Source organism: Magallana gigas, chromosome 3 (assembly GCF_963853765.1).
Source record: "Magallana gigas chromosome 3, xbMagGiga1.1, whole genome shotgun sequence".
Taxonomy (NCBI): Eukaryota; Metazoa; Mollusca; class Bivalvia; order Ostreida; family Ostreidae; genus Magallana; species Magallana gigas.
In genome coordinates, this window is record NC_088855.1 from 2,931,017 (window position 1) to 2,953,237 (window position 22,221).

The 22,221-nt window shown below is 33.9% G+C and overlaps 4 protein-coding genes and 1 long non-coding RNA gene across 5 annotated transcripts; 2 read left to right on the forward strand and 3 right to left on the reverse strand.

Moving 5' to 3' along the window:
• Positions 1–1,944: 1,944 nt before the first annotated feature.
• Positions 1,945–5,136, forward strand: LOC105345701 (translocon-associated protein subunit gamma). Its single transcript, XM_011453979.4, has 5 exons — positions 1,945–2,164; positions 2,963–3,089; positions 3,372–3,464; positions 3,812–3,943; positions 4,820–5,136. The coding sequence occupies exons 1-5, from the start codon at positions 2,023–2,025 to the stop codon at positions 4,884–4,886; spliced, it is 561 nt and encodes a 186-aa protein (XP_011452281.3). The 5' UTR covers positions 1,945–2,022; the 3' UTR covers positions 4,887–5,136.
• On the reverse strand, positions 4,822–7,483 carry LOC105345700 (sex peptide receptor-like). Its single transcript, XM_020074275.3, has 3 exons — positions 7,335–7,483; positions 6,696–6,851; positions 4,822–6,592 (listed from the first exon to the last, which is right to left on the reverse strand). The coding sequence occupies exon 3, from the start codon at positions 6,495–6,497 to the stop codon at positions 5,340–5,342; it is 1,158 nt and encodes a 385-aa protein (XP_019929834.1). The 5' UTR covers positions 6,498–6,592; positions 6,696–6,851; positions 7,335–7,483; the 3' UTR covers positions 4,822–5,339.
• Positions 7,484–10,490: 3,007 nt separating this feature from the next.
• On the reverse strand, positions 10,491–15,397 carry LOC105345702 (type-1 angiotensin II receptor-associated protein-like). Its single transcript, XM_066078088.1, has 8 exons — positions 15,222–15,397; positions 14,962–14,996; positions 14,103–14,223; positions 13,187–13,289; positions 12,666–12,696; positions 12,158–12,264; positions 11,769–11,868; positions 10,491–11,700 (listed from the first exon to the last, which is right to left on the reverse strand). Exons 1-8 carry the CDS (start codon positions 15,246–15,248, stop codon positions 11,697–11,699), a joined length of 528 nt encoding a protein of 175 aa, XP_065934160.1. The 5' UTR covers positions 15,249–15,397; the 3' UTR covers positions 10,491–11,696.
• Positions 15,398–15,495: 98 nt separating this feature from the next.
• LOC105345703 (uncharacterized) lies at positions 15,496–17,095 on the forward strand. The gene is made up of 3 exons (XR_010711692.1): positions 15,496–15,654; positions 15,998–16,103; positions 16,444–17,095. It is a non-coding gene; the product is annotated as an uncharacterized lncRNA (long non-coding RNA).
• Positions 17,096–19,008: 1,913 nt separating this feature from the next.
• LOC105345704 (ceramide-1-phosphate transfer protein) lies at positions 19,009–20,593 on the reverse strand. Its single transcript, XM_011453982.4, has 2 exons — positions 20,392–20,593; positions 19,009–20,072 (listed from the first exon to the last, which is right to left on the reverse strand). The coding sequence occupies exons 1-2, from the start codon at positions 20,502–20,504 to the stop codon at positions 19,562–19,564; spliced, it is 624 nt and encodes a 207-aa protein (XP_011452284.1). The 5' UTR covers positions 20,505–20,593; the 3' UTR covers positions 19,009–19,561.
• Positions 20,594–22,221: the final 1,628 nt, after the last annotated feature.

A 22,221-nucleotide genomic window follows, 5' to 3' on the forward strand; every position in this document is an offset into this window, starting at 1 on the left:
GGTTTGAGGCGACGTGGGCAAAAATTGTCAGGTCGGATTTTTATTTTTTTATTTTTGGGATTTCATTCCAAATAACGAAATATCAAAAATTTCAAGAAAATTGAACGATAGAAAAAGTTTGGCTTTTCTGTTTTGTACTACATTAACCTCTAACCAATTTAACAAGTGTACATGTATAATTTCTTTCGTTGGATACTTTAATAAAGTTGATTTTTTTATGCCTCTTATTATTACTACTGGTCATTTCGTAGATTATAAAATACACCGTAGTTAAAAAGTTATCATTTGGGTTGGTCAGTGAAGGCCGAGCAAGTGCCTCTGTAAGGTCAAGGTCCCAATGTATACACAATTTAAGGCACAGAGTTATAGAATTTAATTGATCTGTAAAAATATATATATATTTAACTAATTGCAGCCAGAAAAGCAGAATACAGTACATGTGTTTTAAACGGTTAATAGGTTCAGTTTGTAGTCACAGTATCTTTTATATCATAATCGGAAATTTTGATTTAAAATGACCCTTATCAAAGAAGAGATAACAGACAATACAACTAAATCTATTCTTAAAATTCGCAATGATGTTCATATATAAAAAACAAATGTTTCCAACTAATCATATATAATAATTGAATTTCTTAAAAGGACACAATTCACAATGCAGTACGTACCAAATAATGAGACGTGCAGCACGCGCAGTTAAACATAATTGTACGATATTCTAAAACGTAGACTTCAAGTACGAAAAAAAGAGTTTGTAACTGATATGATAATTGGGATGGGGTGGGATGATATAAATATATTGGGTTAAAAGTACAATTAATGTATCCTAAACTACCTTTTCTTTTATACGGAAATACATTTAAGATTCTTTAGAAATTTAAACTACTCGTACTTGGTAATCTAATGTCAAACCTTTCATCTTTATGGATATATAATACTTTACTTTATAAGATTGTCAGATTTCATTACTGATTTATTCATTTATTACTTACAAATTTTATATATATTCTTCTTAGAAAAAAACCCGAATGAAATTTAAAATATTACGTATCCAGTAACTGAGGGGAACTCACTTCGCCGAAGCAAAGAAACAAACCCAGGCCGGATGGAAAGTATATTTCGAAAATCGAAAAAAATTTGCGCTGAAACCAAAACCTTAAGGATGATTTTGGAAACCGAGCACAAAATCAAACACACACACACACATCGAAAGTTTGTGATATATCCCCAAAAATGTAAAACAAGCCAACAAACAGGATATCTCCAAATATAAGTTAACTTCTGGCATCATTGCGGTCATTACCCTCAGTGTGTACTGTGAACAGTGCTCCCTGTGGGAGTAGCTAGGATATATCTGATGTAGACATCCCAGGTACAGACAGGCTGCGGGCCTAGTGGTAGGGGTATTGAGAATAGTTCTGGAACTTGAACTCTGTCGCATTAAACTGAAATTGACTTCGTTCAGTTTGGAAGTAGAAAATATTTACGGCACGCTAAACTCACAAAAAAAACAAACAAACTTGAGCTGAACATAGTTTCACAGTCAATAAACTAGGTTTATCGGTTGTAAACTGTAGTTTACGGACAGATAACTATAGTTAAGGACCGGCTTGATAACATATATTTGCATATTGTTTTGCGAAATTCTCGATGTCTCTCCTAAAACCATTGGAAATCCCAAGCATGGTGCCAGTGGTGGAGTGTTGGGGGGGGGGGGGGGTGCCGGGTGGCGTATGAGATTCTTTACATACAATTCGGGGGGGGGGGGGTGTTACTGTATGACATCGTCACGTCAGAGTAAGTAATCATTAAAAGTTACCTGTGATATAGAATAGTTTTTTGAAAATTTTTAATCAAAATATATCATTAAATTTGGAGAGATTTCACTAACAATGCAATAGTTCGTAGCTGGTCATGATACACTTCGGGCTCGATGTTCAAATCATATGTTACATCCGGTTTGACCTCGTCACAAGTCACACTCGCAGCGTTTACCGGCGACAGAACATTACACACTCCAAAATGTCCAGCAAGAAAGATAAAGCACAGAAATCATTAACCAAAGAAGAGGAGCTTCTTCTTCAGGACTTCAGCCGTAATGTGTCCACAAAATCCTCGGCGTTGTTCTACGGCAATGCCCTGATCGTGTCGGCGATTCCCATATGTAAGTATGCCACGTAGTCACATCAAAAGTTTAAACTTATGTTTTTGGTCATAAGAAGGCAACATCGATCGTCCTTTTTGAATGGTAAAAACAAGTTGAAAAAATTGATTACATTTTCAGATAATGATTTTTTTTCAATTCTTGATACATTTTTAAAAAAATTATACTTGTTCATATGAAAATTTATAAATAAAATGTTACAATTAGATTACTCTACAAATCTTTAGAATTTATCTTTATGATCATAAGTAAATAAACAAGAATAGAATGCAGCATAGAATCGTATTCTTATTATTGTACGAGACATCTTGACATATATTTGTGGATGAAAATAATATCAATATTTCAAATTGTACTACAGTATTACATTTGTTAATAAATTCTTAATCACAGTCTATATGACAAAGGTCTCAGCAGGTTTCAAACTTGTCTTGTAGATTAATAGTTGATGCTTTAACCTATTGCATTTTGATTAAAGATATTAATAAGATAGTGACAAAAATATAAACTTATGGTGAATTTAATAGAAAGTATTTCACAATATGGAGGTGTGCCATACTTCCCTAATGATTATTCCAGTATAAAAATCTGTTTTAAGTGTTGAATTTAGCTTTAGAGTGGAATAAGTCTAACTGTCTTAGATTAATATTTATTTCATTTTGAATTCTAATTAGTCGTAGAAATAATGATGATATTCCAAAATCAGTGTTGTTTTTTAATTATTGTTTTACGAACATATGGATAGAAATTTCAGCATTAAGAGTAATAAAAGATGCATGTTATTTTCTTTGTTATCAGGGCTGTTTTGGAGGATTCATCAGATGGACCTTTATCAGTCAGGAATTCTGTTTGCTGTAGGAACGCTCGTCAGTACATACCTTGTGGCTTTTGCTTACAAGAATGTCAAATTTGTCCTCAAGCACAAGTAAGCCATAAATTTTATAGCACAAAGGAAGTAATCAAAGATCTATAGTAATTTTTAAATACACGAGAATTTTGCAAGTAAGAACGTTTGGTTAAAGAGTTTTAGTCAGAGAAATATTTTTAAAAATCTTTAATATGAATGTATATATATATAAATAAACAATTTCCAATGATAAATCACAATTTTTACTGTTAATCTTTTCATGTATTTAGATATAATCCTTTAATCATCACTGTAACGTGGAAATTATACATCACTATTTACTTTGATTTTCAATTTTAGAATTGCCCAAAAGAGGGAGGATGCTGTGACCAGGGAAATGACCAAGAAGTTTTCTGATGACAAAAAGATGACAAGAAAAGAAAGAGATGAAAGGTAACTAGTTCTGCTGATTGCTTGTTCAGAGTAACAAATTGATTACTAAAAGATTACAATTAAAGGATGCTTATAACGAACTACCACTAGTGCCTACCAGGCAAGGACAATTTTGTTTCGTTGGAAGCATAATTTATTACATCCATTAAATGTTCAATATAGTTAAACTAAAAGTTAAAGGGAATAAAAATATCTTTGCTATCAATGTCAATTCCTTATAGTGTGTTCACTATAAGCATGTTTAACTGTATTACTTTACACCTGACTTAACTGTTTGGATCCAGGGAATAATTAATACTTTTAATATATGTAGAGATAAGTATCATGTTTTGTGTTATTTTGCCCAGGATCCTGTGGAAGAAGAACGAGGTTGCTGACTACGAGGCGACCACCTTCTCCATCTTCTACAACAACGCCTTCTACCTGGTGCTCCTCATCCTCTGCTCCTTCTACGTCCTCAAGAACTTCAGCCCCATGTTGTATCCTTGATTTTTTTTTTTTTTTATACAATGTGCACGAGGGTCACACACAAGAAAGGGCATTCCTTTGTCACTTAAGACAAAATTTCCAAAATTTAAGTATTTAAGACTGGTGAGGTTTTGGAAACCCTCCCAACCATGACAAAAAAATAAAAATTTGATTATTCTAAAATGTATAGTCATGAGGTGATCTAAAAATTTCCATGTACAGGTATTTAAATAGCTGATTAGAATCATTTTAACAAGACCTTGGACATTAGATAGTTGTATCAAACAGCACTGTGACGTAGACCTGTCTATTTCATTGTTGGCCTCTCAGCAATGGCTCTTTGAAATCAACACGATTTGTCTGGCTTTGAGCTAAGACTACTCAATTGGTGCATATTTCACTTGAATATAGCGTCATTTTTAAGTTGTTTTGATGTAAGAAATAGATAGCTACATTCAACCGAAATCCAAGGTCTAGTTAAAATAGTTCTAATACATAAAAAAAGTTGTGTCTTCTCCTAAGAAGATTTTAAAATATGTATGGTATCTTCCAACCAATTAAGAATATGAAAATGATAATGTTTTGACAAAATGTTATACTAAATAAATATACAACAAAAAGAAAGGAACTTTACATAATATGTGGGATCGTTATACAAAGTTATACTAGTGGCCCAATTTATTTATACTTGTTTCATAAACTAACATATGCAATTCTAAGTTAAAGGCAAAGTGAAATAGCAGGACTTTCAAAAGTATTTGAAGGTCAAAGATGATAGCTATTCAAAGCATAATTTTGAATAGTTTATTTTGCCAATTACTTTTGAAGTGACTCTTTCTATCTAGAGAAACGTGAAAAATGAGTGTTTGTCCTTGACCTTTGTTCAGTAATTACCTGATGTCTGTGGGACTAGCCGCTGGACTTCTGGCCCTGTTCTCTACCAGTAACAAATGAATTACCGCCCAAATAGAGCAACAACAGCTGGCGTGTGTGGGGAAGAGGGAACCGCCTGGTCAAATTGACAGCCACAAAAGTCATCAAAACACTATCACTTACTTTTATACAAAAAGTCTTGTTTCAGTAGTTAAAAGTTTTTGTATATTTTTTATGGACTTCTTAAAATTGTACTATAAAACATTTGGTATAAAACCTAAGAGAAAGAAAGAAAACTTTTTGTTGTAGAATTAAATTTTAATGAACTTTTCTCGTTTGTTTTTCTTTAAATTATTTCTTCACCAATTTATAGTTGTTATGGACACAGAGACTAAAGTCAGCTACCAGAGCATTGTGAAATAATTGGTCTGTGGAAACTGGAAACTATTATGTCAGATTTCATCAACATATTAATTTACCATTAAATTAACATTTGACCACACACAACATCTGTTAGTACATTCAGTTAGTAACTCAGCATTCAGTTTCAATACTTTCTGGAGGTGTCAATCGAAACTTCCTCACCAAAATAAGCTGCAGAGTCCCACATGGTAAATGTTTCCGGAATTTCTTGCTCATTAGACAGTATAAAAACAAGATGCAAGGAAAAGATATGTAAATGATAATGTTGAAGATGACGCTTAGCTCCCCCAACTGAACCTCAGACACATACATCTTGTCGTGTACCATAGACAGCGTCCAAAGAATAAGGATGACAGTTATGGGAATTTCAACCAAGGAGAAAATGGCGGCCACGGCGATCACTATCCACGTCACCCGCCGACTCTCCTTGCTGGTCTGGTTCTCGGACCGGAAGCGCTGCCGTTTATTGTCGGCACGGAGAAGTTTCCTGGCCATCAGGAAATCCAGCGTGACGACAACAGACAGTGGGATCACTTTGACGAACACGATGGTGTTCCAGTAATAGATGCATTCATAAACCACCTCGTAACCCTTGATCCAATCGGCGTGCACGGCCTTACACGTGTGAATTTCCATTTCTCCATAAACCACGCGGAAATCCACATATGTTGTATCGATAAATCGACAGAAATGGAGCGTGGACGATAAAATATACACAATCAAAACACATAACAAACTTCTTTTTCTCGTCGAGAATTGTCTGATATAAAACGGGTGACACACCCCAATATATCGATGGATGCTGAGTAGAACCGTCAGCCATATTGAGGCCGTGTGCGTGATTTCCGGTATATATTTAGCAAGGTAATCCCACAACCGACAGAGGTGGTTTGGAATGAACGGCGATACATCCGAAAAATACAGTCCAAGCAAGAAAGGCGAGGGAAAGATCACGTGTAGAGTGTCGGAGACGCCGATAGCGATCATTAGGAGGTTGATGGAGGAGAACATCCTCTCCCTCACGAACACCGCCAACATGAGAGTGTTCGAACACAGCGTCAGCGCGGCCAGGACGGGCACCAGGTACACATAGAAGGGGATGGTCAGGTCTGCCTCCACCCAGGCCCAGGGGTGAAGGACGAACGAGTCAAACTCTTCGTCCAGGTCCAATATCCGGTCCCAGATGTCACTCACATTGTTAGAGTTGACCTGCTCCACGGTCCAGCGACGGATGTTGAAATTGGCTGTATAAGGGTCTAGTTCTGTCATGATGTAGATTCTGTGGGTAAGCTCTGGATTCTGTGGTCTTTACGGCAATCGACTCAGATTTAGATTCATTGCTGCATGCTGCCTATCGCCGCGGGCTGAAAGTGATCAAATGAATATCATAATCAATTTGAAGTCCGTAGTAAATGTATATCGTTAATAATAACCAGTCAGCATTGTGAACTTTTATCCATTGCCTACCAGTCTACATCTCCCTACAGTGGTGTCGTGTGTAGCCTTAATGGCACACTTCACAGCTATTCTAACCATCTGTCTCCATTATGGCGATGCTATCAGTAGAGTCCAAGATGACAAATCCAATTTTTCAATAAGGTGGAAAACTACACCAACATTTTACTGTAAGGATAAGGTTAAAGTATCATTTCTGAAGCATGATTTCGTTGTTTGAAAAAAATTATGGTACATGATCATAGTTATTTTATATTACAAATGTACATGTATAATATGATTTTTGGCATTTTTATGAGAGAAAGTAGCGGGAACATCTGTTTTGGTTTCAAGTTGACTAGTCTCTGTAAAGTTTTAAATTTGTTATGAATTAATGCATGATATTCAGTTAATGTCTAATAAATTAATACGACTTTTAATTTAAAAATACTTAAATTTAAAAAAAATCTTCTGTTTACATTTTTTAAAACCTGTGGATAAAACTATCGAATAGTTTTGATACGAAGTGTTGGGTAACCTTTTTTTTTTAAAATAAAAATCAAAATAACATTGCTCAAGAAATATTGCTAATTTTCAAAATAAACTCATTTTCAAAAATCTGTCTTTCTGAGTACACCACAGAAGTTATTGAAAACTACACGTAGTACTTACAGTTTGACGGACATGATGGATCCCGGGGCTCTCGTGCAGTAAATAAGGTGCCTAACTACTACTGCAAGGGGAGTACTACCGCCAGGCATCATTGATGTAGGTATTAACGAAACATGACGGATGCTGAGGCCGTTGAAACATCTTTTATCTATGGGTTGATGTACAGCCAATGTTAATGCCCCCCTGAACAAATGTTGTTTGATGTCTTTGAATGGCTCTGTCTGTATGCTCTCATAAACCCGACCGGACCACGCATCGTATTAATGTACATAATGCATATTCAATCAGCACACTTTTTCCTTTTTTTCTATGCCTGATTTTCTGTTGTGTTCAAAACGGGAATAACCCTATCTCAGATTATGTCATGTTTGCTAGAATATGTTACCGTTTTGCACACATTTGAAAATCTGGCCTGCGTTTTCAAAAAATTAAATAAAGTTACGACAGAGTCGTAAGTGATCTTTAATCAAAAAATTTGTATAAAACCATTAGTTTACGACTATTTTGATTCCTATGATTATTATTTATATTTTACAGCCATTACCTTCAATCTCTAATAAAACTGTGATTAATGACCATTCAGTAATTTGGTCGTGAGTCATACGCTTTGTTGTTAAAACATAGCCCATGTGAAAGGAAAAACTGTGTGCAAAATGATTTGTATTTAATCGTACAGATGCTAAAAGATATATAAGTATTAAGGAACCATTCTTTGAATATTATGAGGTGATCAAATACGGTCGGGCGAATTCAAATCGATCATCTCAAAATTCTCAAAGAATGATTCTTTTTCCTTAAACGTTTCAAAAATACTCTTCTCAGGAACTAGATATCCCATTATATCCAAGCTTTAATATCAGCTTCTTTTGATAACGTTAATTTATCAGATTCACGTCACCCCCCACCCCCCCCCCCCAACACACACACACACACACAATTAGAAAGAGACCCAAATGGGGGTTCAAAATCTGAAATACATATGAAAGAACATAGAGGCTAAGAATTATTCTTGGGCAAAAAACGTTATTGAAAGAAATTTTACTTGCATGATTCAGAGAAGTCTGCCAGTGGAGGAGTCAAAAATGTGGAGGAAGTTTGGTCAAATTGTAATCCTTAGAGGTCATGAAGATGCTACAACTGAGGTGGGGACATATTCCTATAGGGACTTGGAAACGATTTGAGATCAAAAATTTCATTTTTATTTTTTATTTATAAAATAGTTTACTGATGCATTTTAAATGATTGACCAAAATATTGAATGTTAAAGTCAAGTTACAAGCGAGATACGGAGGAAGAATTGATTGTTATGTAAACAAAGCTCGAGTCTAATACCAGGTAGTTGTTTACAAATATGTAATGTAGAGAGTTACCATGTCTGGGACAAAATGACATGTAAAAAACAATTTAAACTAATTCAATATCTTCATAAATACTATTATCAACAAAAGAAAGATACATTTGAGTGAAACTTACACCAATACAACACATATGTAAAAAATGACAATATTCGAGCTTTGTTTACAAAACAAAGAATTATGAACTCTGTATCTTGCTTATAACTTGATATTTGACATTCAGATTTTGACATTGCATTATAAACTTCTATAGTTATCAATATAAACATTAAAAATGGTAAAATTAAATTTGAAAATTTTAAGTCAAATCGTGTCCAAGTCCCTTTAACATAGAAAAGCATTGAATTTATTCTTTAGAAATTGAGACTGCAATTTGGCAAAGCTTCCTAGCAAGAAAAGGTAAAATACCAAGAAAAATCATGGAATCGGAATTTTCTGATAATATACAAATCTACACATTGTTTACTTATAATCATAGATTCAGAATTTTTTCAGGAGGGGTGGAGGAGTGACAATGACAATGAACTTTATTCTCAATAAACTGTGTTTACAGTGTAGAGAAGATATAAACAAAAATTACATTGTGAAGAAGGATTAGTACATGTACATTAACCAAGAGAGCTAACTCTCTCAATAATTGTATTTATAAATTTACAAATCTTGATATAAAGTTGTATTTTGTTTGATACATTAAACAATGCTTCAAATTTTAAAACATTTGGGTTTGATATATAATATTTTGGTAAATGCGAGGGATATTTGAGTTTGCCGGGGGGGGGGGGGGTGTCCCGAGGCGTATTTACTATGTAAATGGTATTCGATGTATAACGACCACATTTTGTACCTAAGAAATGTATGGTCCGATTTTCCTAATCATGGTATCATTTTGAAGGTGTTATCAAATGAAAATACTCCACCAAAGGAATTTTCAAAATATTAATTATGGTTCAACTAATTACACCTTGAATTTTGTATTAAAGTCTATGGGCAACGTATGTTTTAATGCGATATTGTAAAAAGAAACTTAAAATTTGTAAAACACTCTTGGTTAATACATGCATAAACTTTCTCTTTATCAAAATATGAATTAAAATGAATCATTTACCGCAGATATTCTGACGAAATTAAAATTTTCTTTTTTTCAACAAGGGGAGATAACTCTTTAAAAAAAATTTAAGGTGCAAAATGACCGGCTTCTTATATGTTGTCAGTCATGTGAATTTGGTTCATTTCACTTTCATTGTTTTTTAGCAGTACTTATTTAACTGGTTTTAAACGATTCAAAATTGTTCAATATCCCTTGATTATACATTGAATACCTTAAGTTGGGGGGTCGTTGTGCCCGTCACATTATATAACCCATGAATGAACATTAATCGATTAGAAAAATATGATATAGATACATAGTATGATATATGCAACAAGGTATGAACCCCGTTGCCTTTTATATTCTTCTTTAAATTTCCAGGGACCCACGCTATAAATTCTACCATGGAATGAGTCTTCCATATCAATTTATAAATTGTACACTTTCTGTTCTTTAGATTGTTAATAGAATTGTATACTGCAGCATACACACAGGTAATCAACTGATAAAATCGAGATGCATCTGAATTTTATGAAGATCAATACAATGAAGCCTCCATGTAAATAAGTCCAAGAGAAATTGCACACTTTCTGTTCTTCAGTAAAGATTTTCAATGATACCAGCATATCCCTGTTTTGATCTATTGTAAACTTCACACCTTTATTGTGCCCTTGTTATATCTACATTAGTTTTATTCATAAAAAGAAGAACATGTGGAATGTAGAAGATTTAATTTTGTAAAAATTCAGGTTAAATGAATAAAATCATAATTCATATATCAAAGGCTAAATATTAACAACTCATATTGCACATTCAAGATAAACTCCGAAGCAATCATTTTCTCACACTTTGCATACAAACCTCGAAAAGTGTAATCGACAGTTGGAGAAGTAACACAAGCATCAGTACATGCATCACAGACACTCAGAATTATATAAACTACAGCTATCTAACACATCTATCGGTATATACGGTATAATGGAGAGCATAAACTGGGAACACAGACATCTTAGTTCACTGGTATGTGCACTTGAAATTCTCATAGCTTCAACACATTATTGCACTAACAACTTTTCAATGACATCTAGAAAAATTAAAAGCACACATTCTAACTCGAATATCTCACAACTCAGAAAAGACAATGTTTACAAAAACCGAATTTCCCTAAAAATAATTTAAAAGATTATGCATTTATCTGGTGGTTATCCTGAATTTATTACCTCAAAAAAACTTTAAGAAAATAAAAATAACTTTTTAGTATATAGAAGATATTAATATAGTCTATAGAATATAGTCATGTAAAAAAACCAATCAAAAATATTAGAGTTCACCTGTGAACTTTAACATTGTAAGACATTGGTACATGTGACAAGTGTCTTGTTTAAAAAGAAGAACAGTTTAAAATCTTGTTTGGAATATAAAACAATGACAATTCTGTACAATATAAAACAAACATTGTAAGTTGTTATTTTAGTTTATGTATGCATTGTCATTATGGAATGTTTTCTTTTGGAATGATAATAAGTACTTAAAAAAGCAATAAATTTAAAAAGTTTTTAAAAATGGGTAAAAATCACACCATAATCACAAGGTACACAGACATAAGCTCCTCATTTATCGGGGAACATGACATAACATGGAATGTTAGTTAGGAATACTAAGTAAACGGAAAAGACAGTTACTGGTGACTAGAACATTACAATGGTGATGTCAATGGAACAGCATACAGGGACAGATTCAGTGTTCTGTATATTCATCAGCAAAGGATAACAGATATGGTTTGTCTACGGGTGTGGTTTGTCTTGGGGTGTGGGTTGTCTATGGGTGTGGTTTGTCTACAGGTGTGGTTTGTCTGTGGGTGTGGTTTGTTTATGGGTGTGGTTTGTCTACGGGTGTGGTTTGTCTGTGGGTGTGGTTTGTTTATGGGTGTGGTTTGTCTACGGGTGTGGTTTGTTTATGGGTGTGGTTTGTTTATGGGTGTGGTTTGTCTACGGGTGTGGTTTGTCTATGGCAGATGAAGCGGTCTCCACGTTGTTGGATGGGACAGGCTGGTCGATATTCTCGTAGTTACCCTGGTGAGACGGGCTTCCTCCTACAAAATATTAACACAGTAAAGAGCTTAATCCATGGAACATACACGTTTACAGACGCTACATGAACACAACATTTATCTTCCTGTTTTTTAACATAACAATAGAGGCATTACAAATTCAAACATATACTTTCAAAAGTTACTTTCATTACTAATATTATGTGGTCATAAAAGGAAAAACTAATGTACTATGAACAGCATTCTCTTGCGAATCTCATTTAGTAACAAACAAGAATACCCTGGTATTGACAGCTGACAATACAGTGAGGCAAAAAATAGTAAATCTTACCAAACTGGGGGAAGTGGAAATCAGAGAATCGGCCTCCTCGGTCCTGGTAGATTCTCCACAGCAGGAAGGCGGTGAAGGGCTTCAGGATTAAGTTTGTGATGGCCATGCTGTCATCAGTTAAAGAAACACTCATGAGAGAGCAGAATGAGTTTAAAACCTGGAACTTGATGTGTGTCACTGCATATTAAACTAGAGGGAAACCAAGACAGTCATAATTTTTATGCCATCCCAAACTTTAAATACAGTAAATTGAGAAATTAACACTCTGATTTTTATTTCACCAAGTTTGCAATCAATACCATTTCTTCAGAAAATTAAACGCATCGTGTATGCTTTAAGTTTTCTTTAGAGTCATATGTCTTAATACAGCAGTTTTTTTTTTCTAAAAAGCATGAAATAAAAACAATTGCGACTGGAACTTTGTAGAAAATTATGAAATTTTTAGCTTATGGTAATTAAAACTACTTACATTATAAGAATTTTGTTTTTGAAATATTATAAAGGATACCCTAAGCTGAATCTGTACTCATCTTTAATACCTACAAGAAAAGACCAAAGCATGTACAGTCATGAAATTTCTTTAATAATGCAAATCATATATACAGTTAGTTTAAATTTTCTTCAAAGGCAATTTCTATGAGAGTAAATTCTGAGATAGGTACATGTAACTGCTTCTCGAAGAATAAAAAAATATTTGTATGAAAACTATTTTGCAAAACTTTCTGTGCCCAATGATGACAAAGTCAAATGGAACCAACTTCAACTTTTGTTTTCTTTCCATAATCTAAGCTAAGAGCTTTTGCACAATCACTTGTGAAGTCTGTCTTGAATGTAGACAAACAGACCTCCAAAATAAAAATAAATCTCCCTTCTTTAATCTAGAGGACATTTTCTCTACCTGGCCATATTTTTATATAAATAGTCTCTGTTACCTGGTGACAAATGATTTGGCCAAACATTGTAATTTTATTGCATTCTGCTATGGGTATACATTCTTAAAATGTTTTGAGATGTTTCCTAAATTCATACCTTGTCGCACCCCATTAATTTCTACACTATCTCTGGTTCTTGGTTGGTGGATCCCAAGAAGTATGATGTCTTCTAGGATAGTGAACACATGCAGGATTAAGTACTGAAAAAAGGGAACATAAAGTTAGGTATAGAGTGCACTTTGATTTTTATGATAATTCAAAACAGAGAACAGAAATATACCGGTATATATATATATATATATATATATACATGTATATAAATAGTCACAGCAAATTATACATATATTATTTTCCTAATACTGTACATTCTTAGCCATCAAAGTCCATTCTAATGTTTTTGAACCACAGCTTGCTTAATTATACAATATGCATCATGTCTTACATTAAAATGAATTCTGTAATTAACAACTGTTTTCACATGTTCGCTAGCAAAGGGTTAAGGATCCAACCTGCTCCTCTACAACCCTTGGCAGTTTTAGCCAATAGTGCCATCTAGCGATTAAGTTGATTAAATTGGAGCAGCTAAAATAAGTATTTTTCATCTAAGAGGTATTAGAAAAAAATTGTCATGAAAAAAAGGGAAAAATAAGAATAATTTTAAAAAACCCATATATTTGTAATAATATATCGCATGCTATTCATTAATTACGTAAAAAATAGTAACAATGATTGTATTTAAATGTTGTATGAAAACACAAAATAAACCACCAATTAATAGATTTTCTGTGATTGCCTTGCTTCGGAGCCAATCAGATTCCACTGCACAATTTTTGATTTTGTTGGCTAAATCTTCCAAGGGTTGTAGAGGAGCAGAGTGGATCATAAACCCTTGGCTTGCGAAGATGCTCTTTTCAATGAAACAGAGATTATGACTTAATACAGTTTGTACTATAAATCTAGGAAAACATCTTCCTGTTAAACAAAGATTTTGTGCCTGTCAATGGCCCACCTACCATCAGTATGGCATCATACGACTCAGGACAGGCTATACCCCACACTCCTAGCAGCAGGACAAAGATATTGCTCAGCCAGTAGACTGGGGGTAGAAAGGCAACCATTGCAAACTGTGTCGCCCTGAAATGTTTGCAAGAAATATTTGTAGACTGCAAACATCTCTTTATTACTAATTTCTATATTAGGCATGTTCAACAAACAGCCTTGCAAGTGCTTGCCATAATTCCTCATCTCTATAACACAAATGTTGGGAAGCATATGAGGAACAAGCCTCAGGAACTGGCAATTTATTTCACATTCAAAAGGATGTAGATACACTGCTTATACTTGTGATGCATGCATAGACTTCGAGGGGAAGGGAGGGGACGTACAGATCCCCCTCCCCTCTATATCCTATGGAAAATTCAAATACGTAAAATTACCTGGTACTGAAACTATGAAACATGGAAAACCCTCCCCTGGAAATTTTTTTCTAGATCTGCATGATCATGTGATGTGTACTGATCATGCATTAAGTTGTGTAATTCAATGTGTACTTCAATTTTACAAATACAATCAATGAATTATCAAAATCAGCTATTATAATTGTAATCAATAAATGAACAGTGCTCCCACTTCAGGTGTCTGAATCTGCAGTGACAGCTTACTTTATACATTGAAAACTTCTTTAGTACAATGCAGTTCTCTTGTTTTATCAAAGTTCCTCGAATTCATGTTTCATTGAACATTGACATTTTTTGATGACTCGATCGATTTCCTTAAGGAAATATATATTTGCTGCTATGTCTGTATAAATGTATTTATTAATTATTTTAGTATATATATACAGTCATGCAGAGCTATAAAATGCATACACACCACATCAAGAGGATGAAATGGACACACACAATCACCTGAAAAATAAAACACCTTAATGTAACAGTTATTATGGTTATGCATATACTCTCTACAAGAAAATTACCCATCAGAATTAGAAGCATCAATTCAACTTGAAGTTGCGCAACTATCAGTGTTTATCTCATATTAACTGATAAATTTACAAAAATAAATATTCTGACAACAAGTCGGCATATATTATTATTACCATTTTCAATAATTCGTCATTTTTAAATGTTTACCTTCAATGTGTAGTTGGGAGGGCTCATGGTGACTTGATGCGTTACTTGAACTTGATGAAGATGATGACAGTCACGAGACACAACAAATTCGGAGACGTATATCAACGATAAGAACAGATGAGTCCAGGGAAACTTAGTAACTAGGTAAAGGTCCGAGCAGTAACGAACGGAATGCTATAGCCTAAAAGAAAATAATTCACACAAAACGCTGTACTAGAAATGGAAAATCTTGAAGATAGTTTGACATTTTGTATCAAAATACGTCATTACGCTGTAATCAATATCGAATGTTAAAGCAAAAGACGAAATTATCTACATCATCAGATCAAAGAGAGTATCACCTTGAAAATAAACATGGCGGCGCCCACGGAGAGGAACTTGCAAATTTAATAATTAAAGTTTGGTTTATTGTTATTGTTCTATAAAGACCCAGGTGAGATTTCTGATTTTGTTTATCATCTTGTAACGGTTTAGCACATGAACTTCTTTAATCAGAGACAAATTATTGATGTTATTTTATCTTCAAACATTCACCAAATATCACCATGATCATCTTCACATGTATTCAAAGTATTTAAATAAAATACATACATTAATGTGACTGTACAAGGTTAAAAAATACATTTTATTTAATTTTGGCCTTCGGGGGTAAGGGGTAGGTGGTGTTTGATTGGTAATTGACCTAATTGCATTAACTTTACCATGTGAATTTGATAAGTTACTGTTTGGTAAACAATTTATAGCAGCTTTGCAAATTTACTCTTTTTTTTTGACAGATAATATATTCCACAATACAACTTAATATGGCTGCTTTGTCACTGAATTTCCTGAGTAGGTCTCTACAGAGATTGAGTTTGCGTCAGATGTCCTCTCTTCCACAAGGTAATATGCAGATGTTGGATGTATGGTGTTGGTTGCGTCTTTAGAAATATTGATGAGATTTTCAAATACTGAAACTAATTTGAGTACTAGCTATGAGTATTTTGAAATATAGACAGGGAAGTCTTTCCATTAAATAACAATTAATGTGTAGAATAGAGCAATACTAGTGACATTCATGCTTGTATTATCTTCAGACTCTTCAGGCAGTCAGTTATTTTATGTTCATATCTTTTTATTAATTTGAAGCAACTCATCTCAATAAGTAGGAAATCTAACCAAAAAAAAGATGATTTTCATTGTCACAGTCATTAAAGTATGGTAAAATTGACATATTTTACAGCTACACTTGGATCTATCAATTCCTCAAGATTTTGTGTGAGTCCTGGAAAAGTTTCAGATGTCCAAAAGAATGGCAAACCTTTATCAAAAAGGGAGGACATTATCTGCCCAACAAATTCTCTCACTTGTGTCATACTAGACGTGTCCATTTCAAATCCCATATCATGTCCTACTTATCATAACACACAGATTGATCTATTACTGCCAAATCCACTGATAGAATACACCGAAAAAGAAGCTCCCTCTTTACACGATTTACCAACAAAAGAGGCAGTGGATAAACTTCGACGACAGAGGAGCCGTATGAATCAACACAAGAAACGGCGTTATCGTGACGACAACTTGGTCTTAATTCGAGAGCACAAACAGAGACAAAAAGAAAAAAGAGCTAAAAAAGATTGGGCTGTTATTGACAAATTTCGTAATTATTCCACTAACTTTGATGCTGATGAAAAAGTGATGCGAGATTTGGAGACCGCAAGAAGGGGAGGTTTTTATGTAGAGTGTTACGGGCCAAACAGAGAGGACAGGAAAGGGCTGCCAGACAAGAGCACCGACAAGTCATTGGATATATTGTAGATACAGACTAAGCACTGTAGAGCCAACATGTTATAATGATTTGAGTCAGTTTATTAAAATAAAAAGAGTGTGTAGCTCTTTGTTAATAAATTCAATTGTCATTTAATGACAAAAGATGAGTACATTTTAGGAACCTGCGGTGTGGGAACCTTTTCTTGATCATTCTCACAGGCACCTGACGTTATATAAATATATAACTTCATTATAAAAATAATGACTTTCAAATTTTGTTGCATACATACCTTGATTTTTATGAATGATATGCATGTGTAATGCACCATTTTGGTTGAATTGGTTGTAAGCGTAGATGTTAAAAGACCGATGGGGAGAATGAGAGGATCGTAAAGTATTTTTACCGATGAGTTTCAAAGGAAACTTCCACCTGATTCGACAGTTTTATATAAATCCAAGATGGCAGCGATTTGTACCTTTTGTATTATTAGCTAGAGGGTTACCGGTATATAACTTAAAATGTCAGGCACCTCTAATCATTTTGTCCAAGATTACTTATCCAGAGCATATTTTCTCTCCCAATCTGGCTCATAATACACCATAATCACCCTATTAAATGCCTTAATATTTGTATAAAGGTATGTAGCTATCTTGAGCTAATAAAACAAGACTCGTTTTGAGCTCAAAAATTCAAATTTAAATTTTCATGCCCTGAATACATAGTATTGGTGTTTTTAATGCTTTATCAAAATTTGAAAGTCAGAGATCTCTACTTTAGGTACATGTGAGATACAGATTTTAGATTCCTTGTTTTGTAAACAAAGCTCGAGTCTAGTTATTGTGTTAAAAAAACAAGTCAAGAGCTTTGTTTAAGTACCTCTGTCTTGCTTGTAAATGTAATTCTAACATTCAAAGAAGATAGAAGTAGGTATATAAAGTACGGTATATTTAAAATATCACTTTATTACCATAAAATAGGTTCAATACTTGAAATATGTTGATTTGAACTGGTTCTTTGAAAAGTGTCATTTTTAGCTCACCAAGAGGAAGTTCGGGTGAGCTTGTGCTATACCCTTGCACAAGGTTCGGGGTCTGAACCTGGTTTAACTTTAAATGTAAAGGGACCAAAAGAAAGTCTGATGGTAGCCTGTAGGGGCTTTACATGGATCTTATTAGATTTGAAAACTAGTATTTCAAATCTTAAGGGGCATGGTCACAAATTTGGTCGAATTCTATTTTTTTTGTTTCAATTATTCACAATGCTTTAGGAGTGCATTTCTAAAATCAAATTTGGGAGCGAGTCATAGAGTTATAAGCAAGATACAGGGCTCACGATTCTTTGTCATGTAAACAAGGCTTGTGCTCTGTTTTTGTTTACATAGGTTCAATTTATCTGTAAAAAATCTTTTCAAGCTGATTTGTCTATCTTCTTATTCATTTTAAGCAAAATAAACAGTTCCTAATGTTCAACACATTAATTTTAGGTCTAAAACTGGAATTTTCACTTCAACATTAAAAGTGTAAACAAAAGCTTTGTTTACATAGCAAAGAATCGATTGTAAGCTCTGTAACTTGCTTAGAACTCAACCAATGACACTAAAATTTTGGTTGCCTATTAAAAATGCCTTACTGAAGCATTTTAAACATTAAAATCTGAAAAATAATTTTTGACCAAAATCGTGACCGTGCCCATTTAAGAAGTAAAAATTTACAGAATACAATCCTCCCTCAATGTATGCCTTATGGAAGAGCATTCAGCACACAAAACATTGATGCATCGCTAGGTTGATGTAACAGAAAATAAAAAAGAGCTGTCACTTTTTGTATTTGACTTGTAACAGATAAATCCAAATAGATTGTCAAAGGCAAATATAAACTTCCTTTATTAGTCATACAAAAAGAATATTATTTCACAGTAAATTTTATTAGAGTTAAAGTTGTAAACATCAAGTCTGGTTAACAAGATAACATTGTACCCTTCAAAATTTTGTGCAATAACACCAAAGGATAGATTTTAACAAAGTTGTAAACGGGACAACATCAACAATTGAAGAATAAAGATTTTCCTTGACCAATGATCAATGCCTTTACTCACAAACCTCATGTACAAATTTATATTGTTCTTGTGCAACTAGAATTCAACAAGGACCATAGCATCATTTCCACTTCTATAAAATAGAGGCTACAAGCATTATTGAAGCAATTTCTTTATCCAATAGGTACCGTATTTCATTCTTTAAGCTTCTGGAATGCATTTCCTTTAATTCTGGTTTAATAAAAGTTACACTGCAAGTACTATACCTATAAAGCAAATGTCAAGAATATTGATAAGATTGACTGAGGTTAATTGTACGGATTTGTATACTACATATCAGTATGTTGTACAAGAAAGCAGATTGTATCATCTGGTTTCAATACACATAAACAAAAGATTTAAAAACATGAAACAACTAAAGGCGAGGAGAAAGATCTTGTCACAAAGTGCTGTATAAAGTACATGGAAAATACATACTCAAAATTGCACAAAAAGATGTAAAAGTAAAAAAAAATCACAGATAGGATTTAACAATTCAAAATCACTACATAAACTAAGGTAAATCGTGTAGTTTCTCCTTTGTATAGATATTCTCTGTAATGACAAATATTTCCTTCTGATAATCCGATACCTTTGCCAGTAAGTCTTTAGCCTTTTCAGCATCATCCATTTTTAGTTTTTCCAGGAAGTGTTTTCTAGTGGGTAGAGTGTACACTGCAACGTGCACACCTTTTCGTATAAGCCAGGGATGATGATGAGCCAATGTGTCGTCATATGCTGTCTTTGTGATGTGGGACATCTTTTCATGGTCGTCAGCAGTATTTAGATCCATCATAAGGCGAGCTGTAAATTCCAAGGCTCTGTGAAGTCGCAGTAGAGTTCTCGCTCCTGAAGCTTTCTTTTTGCTGTTAGTAGTTTTTGTTTCTACTTCATGTTCAATCATGCTTTGTATGGTAATGTATTTCTCCGAGACCTCACTGTTCCGATATTCTCGAAGAATGCCAATTTTTTCAACCACATCTGATGTAACAAATCCAAACACTGACCCCAGAATGGAAAATAACCTGTAATAAATCAGTGGCATGTGTAGAAAACACTCTTGATATCATAATTTACAAAAAAATTTCTATTCAGAAAATAACATTACTTGGGGTTTCTTAATAAATTCTCTCTTCGTCAGCACCTTTGACAATTAAGACATGGTTTTGTTAATTCTGACACTATGACTTCATGCAATGAGAACCAGTTTAATTCTATCATTATTATAGGTGGACTATTAAACAAGTATGAAGGGGAGTTAAGAGTTTAAAACTTCTAGGTATCCGGATTTGCAAACACTTGAAAATCTTGCTTCCAGGTCATAATCACAGTGCATGCACTTACTTGCTCAGTTCTTCGTAGGCATCGACGTAAGCGTCCATTAAAATAAGATCCCCATCTTTACATTTAGCAAAAAGTTTCTCCAATTTTTCAAGATTAAAATCTTCTGAAGCCATAGTTTGGTAATTACAACTACCCAAATCGGTTTTAGTCCAGAAAGGTTTACCGAATTCAATTGGATTACTAATCAAAACAGGAAGTAAGAAAAATATGTAGATAAAATTAGAGTCAACATGGTATTGACAACAGTTTCCGGATACCGATCGAAGTGCGATAAAAATATTTGGATAAGTCAAAAATCTTTCTTTTATGTTTTTCTTTTTGATTCAAGATACGTAAATGCTGATATATTTTTTATTGTTGAGATATTGAATTGACAATACAGGACACAATCGTTCTAATATTGTACAAAAACACATACCTTTCATTTGTATCGTTTATTTGACAAAATTCACAAAAAACTATGACCATAGAAACTGCAGTAACTAAGACAGACTTGGATCAACATTTCTTTTTCGGGGGTAGGGGGACTGAGAGAACCCGGGTTTTGTAGCCGAATGATGAGATTGCATGGCTTTTTTAAATCAACCTAATTAAAACAAATAAAAATATATACCGTTTCGTATAATTTTACAACTTACAAGTGTATTTTTTATGAAACCTGTGCTTTAATCAATACCCAACCAAGTTCTGAGCACTAACTGACCTTCCTTGCATCTCGAGGATAAAGTTAACTTTTTCGCAGGCGTACCTAATTCGCTTTGTGCAGATATATCGCGCACCTAAAAGGAGCGACTGTTCTCAATACTATGTCGCAATCACTAAAACTCAATGAAAAATCGCTTATGTCGCAATATATATATTGTATTACCTGTATATAGATGGTTCGCTCGCACCGCGCATTAGCGCAACAGTTCGAAATTACACCAGATGGTGGTCTGAACTATACCGGAAGAAGAAGAAGAAGATATATATTCACACTTTATGCAGTACTTAAGTGGCTGGCCTTGCTATAATTTAACATGTTAAAATACGCTTTACAACATTGTTTAACATGCACAAATTCCTTATGGGGGTGCCATGCTTTTTTAATGCAGTGAGTTTTAAATAGATCTAAGCTCTGGGCTGCGTTCAAGATCGTAGCTGCTACCTTAGGGCTACGTAGTTGAACGGAAAGCTAGCCTAGCCGCTAGGTAGATATTCGTAGCCTAAATATTTTATGCTAAGCATCGAATTCAAGATGGCCACCTTAGTTACCACTTTGTAACAAACACGAAATATATTTATATAGTGATATTTTATTCATCCTTTAAGTTATAATGAATCTTAACATTTCTATTCCGCTTGAAATTAACAAATCATGTCAATATAATAAGTTTTTAGTTGAATATTTCCAACTTCAAATCTGAGACCTAGCGGCTAACCTAGCCGTCCGTTCAATAGACCTAGATATCTACTACCTAGCGGCTAGGCTAGCTGACCGTTCAATAGACCTAGATATATACGACCTAACGGCTAGGCTAGCAGCTACGATCTTGAACGCAGCCCAGGTTAATATAACCATCTGCATAGATTAGTTAACAGATTTTGAGCCAATGAACAAATCATTTACAATCCGATCCGCTTCAATTATTTCTTTTTCCTACAAGAACGCTTTTCCCCACTGTGTCCAATTGATGAAGAGAAGTAATACACATATTTTTTGAAATGTACGTCCTCTCTTAAAACCTTATACGATCTTTATATTATTTTTTAGATTGATTTTGATATATCTTAATTAGTAACTGACATAAAATTTCATGAAAATCACTATTGTAGAAGTAAATTGGGTGA

Excerpts from the sequence above, each read along its gene's own strand:
- LOC105345700 (XM_020074275.3), bottom strand. The coding sequence starts at position 6,497 with ATGACAGAACTAGACCCTTATACAGCCAATTTCAACATCCGTCGCTGG.
- LOC105345701 (XM_011453979.4), top strand. The coding sequence starts at position 2,023 with ATGTCCAGCAAGAAAGATAAAGCACAGAAATCATTAACCAAAGAAGAG. Across the intron at positions 2,165-2,962 it reads CGTGTCGGCGATTCCCATAT|GGCTGTTTTGGAGGATTCAT; the intron begins GTAAGTATGCCA and ends CTTTGTTATCAG. Across the intron at positions 3,944-4,819 it reads AAGAACTTCAGCCCCATGTT|TAATTACCTGATGTCTGTGG; the intron begins GTATCCTTGATT and ends ACCTTTGTTCAG.
- LOC105345702 (XM_066078088.1), bottom strand. The coding sequence starts at position 15,248 with ATGAGCCCTCCCAACTACACATTGAAG. Across the intron at positions 12,697-13,186 it reads AATTAATGGGGTGCGACAAG|GTATTAAAGATGAGTACAGA; the intron begins GTATGAATTTAG and ends CTTTTCTTGTAG. Across the intron at positions 12,265-12,665 it reads GAGTACAGATTCAGCTTAGG|CATGGCCATCACAAACTTAA; the intron begins GTATCCTTTATA and ends AACTGATGACAG.
- LOC105345704 (XM_011453982.4), bottom strand. The coding sequence starts at position 20,504 with ATGGCTTCAGAAGATTTTAATCTTGAAAAATTGGAGAAACTTTTTGCT. Across the intron at positions 20,073-20,391 it reads GCCTACGAAGAACTGAGCAA|GTTATTTTCCATTCTGGGGT; the intron begins GTAAGTGCATGC and ends GATTTATTACAG.